Consider the following 7,660-nt stretch of genomic DNA (forward strand, 5'->3'; position numbering starts at 1 on the left):
CCGGGCCAGTGCCACGTCCTCGCCCCGGGGCAGCCTCGTCCTTGTAAGCGCTTTGGGCTCCGCGGAGCCGGGGACAAGTGCTAAACGTCCCGGGTGCCCCCGGCTCTGCCCCCAGCGCCTTCCCGGTCCCCGGCCGCCCGGCGCCGTCCCTAAGTGCTACGCAGGGTGCAGACGTGCCGGGCTGGCCCAGCCGCGGCCACGGGGTCGTCCCCTGCGCGGCCCCGGTGCTTCTGCCCCACGGTTCCGTGGGCGAGGAGGGATGGACGCGCCGGAGCCATCCGGCACCCTCGGGATAAGTGCTGGGGCCGGGGTCTGCGGGGGCTCCCCCGTGCCGCCCCCCCCGGGCCGGGCAGAGCCGCCGTTTCCACCCCGGCGCAGGGTCGGCGGCCGCCTGGCGCCAGGGACGGCTCCCGGCCGGGACCCGGTTGCATCACTCCGGCCGCGGCACAAGCGGAGGGGAACCGCCGGAGCCGCCGGGGCGGCTGAACTCTTGAGAAAGCGGGAGCCTGTTCTCACGCGAAAATAATCCAAACGCCGAGGGCAGGGGGAGGCGAATCTGCCGCGTAAGCGGAATTTCTCCCCAGCCAGAGCCTCCGTCCAATTCTGGCCAGTGCCGCCTCCGGATAACCCCGGGCTGCCGGCCGCCCTCCCTCTCGCCTGCCGGAGGAGACCCGCCGAGCCGCCGGCTCCTCCAGCCACCCCGGGAGAGTGCTGGGCGCCGGGACGAGCATCGCCATCCTGCCGGCAGCACCGGGGCGAGCGTCGCCATCCTGCCGGCAGTGCCAGGGCCGGATCCAAAGAGCAGGCGGCAGCTCCGTTCCCCTCAAGCCATCCGTGCCCAGGGATGCCGGGGGATGCTGGCGGTGCCGGCTGCCACCAGCCGGTCCCCGGGGGGCTCCAGGCTGAAGCGGCCCCTCCAGGGCCGTCCCCGCCATCGGGTCGTGGGGACCAGGATGGTGCCGGCGGCGTGAAGGGAGGGACCAGGGCGAGCAGGGGCTTCCCGCAGCAAAGCGCCAGCCGGGAGGGTGATTAATAAATAAATAAATTAAAGAAGGGAGACGGTTTCCTCCTGGGACGGAGCTGCCGCCGGCGCTCGCGTGGCCCAGCTGCCCCGGCGTGCCCGTCCCAGGGGTCCCGCTGCCGGATCCTGCCGTCCTCGCTCCAGCAGAGCACCCGGAGCGGGGCTGTGGCGACGGGGCCGTCGGCTGCTGGGGGATGGGGCCACCCGCCCTTGGATGTCACCTTGGCTGCGGGGCGGACAGGGACGTCCCCGTCCCCGCTGACACTCCAGAAGCGCAGGGAGATGCGGGGTCCGCTCGGCCTCCTCCTCTCCCCGACGCCGGTGGGAGAGCCGTCCGGTGAAGAGCCGTGCCGCTGTGCCGTGCTGCTGTGCCGTGCCATGCCGCCGCGGGTGCCGCGGGCGGGGGTGGCGGTGCTGGGGGTCCCGGCCGCCCCTTCCCTTCTCCGTCCGGTTGCTTTATTGCACAATGCATGTCGAAGCGCGGGTTTGGTGCAGCGTTTCTCCGTGGGATTTTCTTCTCTCTCTCTTCCCCCAACATCCAAAGGAATTTCAACGCTTTGTTCTTTGTATTTTTTTTTTAAAAAAACAACAAAAAACCCCCCCAAAACAGTGGAAGAAAAGAGGAGTTTGTTGGTGGAGGGGGGCGCGGGGCGGAGGGGCAGCACCAGCCGGGCTCTAAGAGCATCCGCATCTGTCAACCACCATGCCCGGGATCTTGCCGTAGATGATCTGCTGTTTGTCGTTGAAGTAAAGCATGTTGATGGGGGACATCTTGGTGGGGGTGCAGCAGGGCCCCGCCGAGCCCCGGGGGTTGGCCTGCTGCACCAGGTGGGTGTGGGGGTACTTCTGCATGAACATGTACTCGCACTGCCCCGAGCAGTAGTTGGCTTTGTATCTCTTGGGGGCGATAATCCAGTCCCAGCCGAAGGCCTCGAAGTCGACGGTGAGGGGGTAGCGGCAGCAGCGCGACTCGGTCGAGTGCTCGTCGCAGTCCAGCCCCAGGTTCCGCCGCGAGCGCTTGTTGTTCTCCAGCACCCGCAGCTCCATGAAGGGGTGCTGGGGGGGAGAGGGGGCGGCGTGAGCCCCGCACACTGACCCACTGTCCCGCCGCCCCACTGTCCCCCTGCCCCACGGTCCCGCCGCCCCACGGTCCCACCGTCCCGGCTCCCCGGGTCCCACACGGCCCCGCAGAGCTGCCGCCAGCCCCCTGGCGCTGCCACCAGCCCCACAGGGCTGTCACCAGCCCCCTGGCGCTGCCACCAGCCCCACGGGGGTGTCGTCAGCCCCACGGGGGTGTCGTCAGCCCCACGGAGCTGTGACCAGCCCCATGCAGCTGTAACTGGTCCCACAGAGCTGTGACCATCCCTGCGGAGCCATAACCGGCCCCCACGGAGCTGTCAGTGTCCCCGCGGGGCTGTCACCAGCCCCGTGGAGGTGTCACCAGCCCCACGGGGGTGTCGTCGTCCCCATGGAGCTGTGACCAGTCCCGTGGAGCTGTCACTGTCCCCACAAAGCTGCGACCAGCCCCATGGATCCATCACCAGCTCTGCAGAGCTGTGATCAGCCCCACGGAGCTGTCATTGCCCCCGTGGAGTTGCCACTGTCCCCACGGAGCTGTCACCAGCCCCACAGAGCTGCACCACCACCCGTGCCCGTCCCCGTTGCCCCCCCTTGCCCTCCACTTCCCCAGGGATGGCTGGGAGCCCCGTGCCCAGCTGAGCACCGGGGCCACTGCGATGCCCCGGGAGCTCCGCGCAGCACCGACCCCCGGGACCCTGGGGGCCCTGAGCCACGCGCCCACCCCGCGACGGCCACCTACCAGCCCTTCGGCCCCGGGTCCCAGCGAGGTGACGGCCAGGTCGTTGCCGTTGGGGTCGAAGGCGTTGATCTCGATGCCCCAGTTGTTCTGCGGCTGCTTGAACCAGTTCTGCAGCACGTGCTTGAAGTCGATGCTCTGCCAGTGCCCGATGCGGGAATTGAGGTCGATCTTCAGGGAGCGGATGCGGATGTGGCGGCTGCCTTCCTCCGTCACCGGCTTCAGGCGGAGGATCTGCAGGTAGACGGTGGAGGTGTGCTGCACCGGCCGCAGGTACACCCACAGCTGCGCCTTCACCACCTTGGTGAACATGATCTTGGGGCTGAAGTTGAAGAAGCAGCAATGGGGGTTGCCCTCGATCTGCACCACGGGGTCCGCTGCGGGGAGGAAGGAGGTGTCAGGGGCGGCCCCGGGACCCCCTCCCCACCTCCACCGTGCGCAGGGTCGGGCCGAGCTCCTCCTCGGTCGTTAGGAGTTGAAGGTCGGGTCAGAGGCCGCCCCGGGGGTCATTGCCCCTCCATTCGCAATAAGGTCCCTGGCTGCCCCCTGACCCCGTGTCACCGGGGATTCATGATCCCCCGCGGGGGCTGCGGGGACCGAGCCCCCCGCCGAGCGGGGCCGGGCTGAGCGGGGCGGGGGGCTCCGGCCCCGCAGCACCTGCTCCGGGGCAGCCGGTTCCCAACACATCCCTGTGTCGGAGCCGGGAACGTGCCTGGTCCCGCAGCCCCGGGGATGCGGCAAAGCCCCGAGGAGGGTCCATGGCACCAAGCTCAGGGTACGGGTACCACTGGGCTGCCTGCCAGCGCTCCAGCCAGGTCTGCATCTCAGAGGACATCCATCTCCCACCCTCCCATCTCCCACCCTCCCTCGGCTTGTTTTTGGGGCAGCCCCACACCTCTGCCGGCCTCGGCAAAGCAGCCGGGGATGCTTCACCCAGAACCCCGGCGGGTCCTGCCCAGGGTGATGCCCTCGGAGATGGCGAAGGCGAGCGGCCACCGCGGGGACAGGGACACCCACCCCGGTGGGACGATGACCCCGAGCATCCGCAGCCCGAGCATCCGTCGGATCCGGGGGTCCCCGGCCACCTTCCCCCAGCCCCGCGGCAGCACCCCGGCTGGAGCCGGCCCCGTGCCGGCCCTCCCTGCTCGGCAAACATCTGTGTCAAATTGAGCTGGGAATTTCCCCCCCCCCCGCGCAGCCCCCTCCCCCTGCCACGCACCGGTCAGGTTTAATAGCACCCAGCTGCAGCGCGGGGCCATTTGCTGCGCGCGAGGCCTCCCCGAACACATGGGGGTCACGACACCGGCCGCAGCCCCGGGAATGCCATCCAGCCCCCCGCCGCGCCGCACATAAACCAAAGTGACAGGGGCTGGGGGGCCGCGGGCGCCGGCCGCCCAAACCCCTCCCAGCAATTTGCTGTGCACAAGCCCCCGATTAAACCCTCGCTCCCCCGGGACCCGCCCGGGGAGCGTTCCCCCCCCTCCCCGCACTGCCCGTCCCCTCGAAGCCACGCTGGACCCCCCCGGCTCCCAAACCGGGGCAGGTTGTGCCTGCAGCCCCTTGGCGGGGGCTTTGCCACCCGTCACCGGTGGGACGTTGTCCCAGCCTGGGCCGGTGGCCACCTTGAGGGGCTCTGGGTCCCCCGTAGTCCCGGCGGCACCGCTCCCACACTGCACAGAGGTCCCCAGTGGCCTTAGGGGACACGGTGCCGGTTTGCTCCGGGCTCGCCGTGGCTGGCTCCGCGGCAAGGACAGCGCCGGTGGGGTTGTTTTTGTAGGGTCTCCAGGTGCGAGGTGCCAAAGCGGCGCTGGAGCCGGTGCAGGTCCCTTAAAGCTGCCACTGAAGCCCCTCGCCGCGGCGCCGGCAGCACCAGCAGCACCGCTGACCCTCCTCCAGCCCGGGACTTGGCCTGGCATCCCCAGGGACACCGGGCGTCTGCGGCCCCAGGGGCGAGAGGGGGGTCTGGGGTGCCGGGGGGGGTCTGAGCATGGGGGCTGTGCCACGCTGGCTGTTCCTGGCACGGGGCTGCGGCGGTGCCAGGATGCTCATCCCGTCGCTGTGGCAACGGGGGATAAAGGTTACCGGGACATCGGTCACAGCTGAGTATGTGCCGGGAGGGGGGCGGCCCCCAGCCCCCCCCCCCCACCTTTGTTCCCACCGGCCCGGATTTGGGGCTCCCACCTCTGCCCCGTTAACCCCTCACCTGCCACGGGGGACCAGGGACCCCCCAGGTCCAGGCACCGTGGGGACCCCCCGTTGCCCCAAGGTGCCACGTGCCAGCGGTGCCTCCCCCGTGTCCCCGTGTCCCCGCTCCCACCCGTGTCCCGCTGACCTTGAGCGGCTCCGGCCCTGGCAGGGCAGCGAGCAGCACGGGCGGCCCCCCCGGCCCCCGCCAGCCCCTCGCCCCGGCCCGTGCCCGGCCCGGCCCCCCATCGCCCCTCATTAAGCTCCCTCCACCCCGCAGGTCGCGGGGGTCACGGGTAGCCCCTAAATGGGTTTAGGACCCAATTAACCTTCCCGGGTTCCTTCTGCAGTGAAAAAAAACCCGGGGGGGGTGGGGGGCGCTGGGGGTGATGGCTTGGGATTAACGGGGGGGGGGGGCAGCCGGGGGGAACCCGAGAGCTTTATGGCTCTGCTGCCTATAAAGCCCTTTCCCTCCTTCTGTTCAGGAACCATAAAACCCCACACAATTGCCACGGGGGGGGCGAGGAGGGAGGAAAAAATCATAATAATAACGGAGCGGCCGCGGCCGGGGCAGGCCGGACCCCGCGGCACATCCGGCTGCGGGGCCGGGGCTGCGGGACCCCCGGAGCGGGGCCGTGCGGGGCCCGGCCGGCCGGGAGGAGGGGCCGCCCTCTGGTATTTATTTTGGGGGCCCCCGAGCTGTTAAGGGGCAGGAGGGGGGCCGGGGGCAGCGAGCGTTAACGCGGCGCGGGGAGGAAAACCCCAGCGTGTTGTCAATTTTATGGGTAATAAAATTTCAAAGCCGCCCGAGTCTATTAATGCCTGGGAAGGAAATTCGTCGGGGGGCTGCGGGGGGGGGGGCAGCGCCTCACACTTCCCTCCCTTCCGCTCGCCCTTCGCACCCGGCCCCCCCGGCCCCGCTCCCGGGGGTCCCGCAGCCCCCGCGCCTCGGGGCTCCCACCGCCTTGTCCCGCTGCTGGAGCAGGTGGAGCCGGCGCCGGGACATGCGGCACTGTGCTGGCACCTGGGGAAACTGAGGCACAGAGAGGTGCGGGGTGCAGCCGCCCCGGAGCCCCGTCCGCTTGCCCCCCTCCTCGCCCACGGACAGACAGACGGACGGACAGACGGAGCCATGTCACAGCGCAGCAAAGCCCCGCGCCCCGTCCCCTCCCTGCCGGGGACCCCGGGCTGGAGCCCCTCACCGTGCCGGCCACGGGCAGGCCCAGGGCAGGCGCCCTGCCTGTCCCCAGCACGCCCTGCCGTCACCCTGCCGTCACCCTGCCGTCACCCTGCTGTCACCCTGGTCACCCTGCTGTCACCCTGCTGTCACCTGCCACGTGCCGCGGCAGGAGGCGAGCGCTGGCACCCGCTGCCCGGCGGGGCCCTGGGACCGGGAGGTCACCGTGCCGTCTGCCCCTTGCCCCCAGTCCGGTGCCAGTGCCGGTGCCGGTGCCGGTGCCGGGTCCCCAGTACCCAGTGCCGGGTCCCAGTGCCGGTGCCGAATCCCGGTACCCAGCACCAGTGTCGGTGCTCGGGCTGGTGCCGGTGCCGGGTCCTGGTACCTACTGCCGGTGCCCCGTCCCACAAGCCCTGGTGCCGGCGCCGGGTCCCGGTCCCCAGCCCCGGGTCCCGGTACCTGCTACCAGTCCCAGCACCCAGTTCCCCTCTCCCGGTGCCCCGTACACCGGCTGCCGGCCGGGCTGTCCCGTCCCCCGGGTCCCCGGGTCCCCGGGTCCCCGTGCGGCGCGGTGCGTCCCCCCCAGGACTCGCACGGAGCCGCCCCGGGGGGGGCGGGCGGGGGCTGCGGGCCGGGGAGCCCCGGGGGAGCCCGGAGGGTGCCGGGGGGAACCGGGCAGCACCGGGGGGGGGGGAGGGGGGGGACGGGGAGCCGCGGGGGAGGAGGGGGCCGCCCCGGGGGGGGAGGCGGGGGAGCCCCGGAGGGACGGTGCCTGCCGCCGCACGGCGGGCGGGCGGGGGGGGGGGGGAACCGGGAGGGGAACCGGGGAGCGGGAGGAGGGGGGGGTAGGGGGGGGACACGGGACCCGGTGGCGGGGGGGGAGGGGGGGGAGGGGGGGGGGGAGTCCGCCGGCGAAGTTTGCAGCGGCGGCGGGGCGGAACAAAGGCGGCACTGACTTTCCTGGGCCATGCTGATGACGGTCTCGGTGGTGGCGTGGTACTCGTCCTCCTCCAGGTACTCGTCGTGCTGCAGCGAGTCCCCCTGGAAGTCGTGGAGGTCGAGGAGCTGCTGGAGCGGCGGGGCCTTGGGCAGCAGCTGCTTCACCACCTCCCGGGTGATGTTGGGCGCTTCCTTCAGCCGCAGCTTGCTCAGGATCTGCGGACTTGATGCTCTCCAGCCGCAGCTCCTTGCGTGCCGCCGCCAGAGACACACGGGGCAGGCGGGCTCGGAGGCGGGGGGCTGCGCTTCCACCGACCCCCCGCCACCGCCACAGCCAACGCCAGCAACCGCGCAATACCGGGGCCATACCGGGAAACCTTCCCCGCCGGGCCGCCCCCCCCCCCGCTTCCACCGCAACGCGCAAGGGGCGCGGAACGGGGGAAGGCGGTAACGGTGGCGGGGGCGGGGAAGGGGGACCGGGGTGGGGGGGCGGGGAAAGAAAAGCGGCCGGTAGCGGCGGCCC

General features: G+C 71.4%; 1 protein-coding gene across 1 annotated transcript; it reads right to left on the reverse strand.

The window, feature by feature from the left end:
- Window positions 1-1,340: 1,340 nt before the first annotated feature.
- Window positions 1,341-7,512, reverse strand: GDF11 (growth differentiation factor 11). The gene is given in 4 exon segments (XM_076360558.1): window positions 1,341-2,077; window positions 2,841-3,214; window positions 7,155-7,356; window positions 7,358-7,512. Coding segments are annotated over 4 exon segments (1,104 nt in total). The 5' UTR covers window positions 7,505-7,512; the 3' UTR covers window positions 1,341-1,696.
- Window positions 7,513-7,660: the final 148 nt, after the last annotated feature.

This window comes from Aptenodytes patagonicus, chromosome 27 (assembly GCF_965638725.1).
Source record: "Aptenodytes patagonicus chromosome 27, bAptPat1.pri.cur, whole genome shotgun sequence".
Taxonomy (NCBI): Eukaryota; Metazoa; Chordata; class Aves; order Sphenisciformes; family Spheniscidae; genus Aptenodytes; species Aptenodytes patagonicus.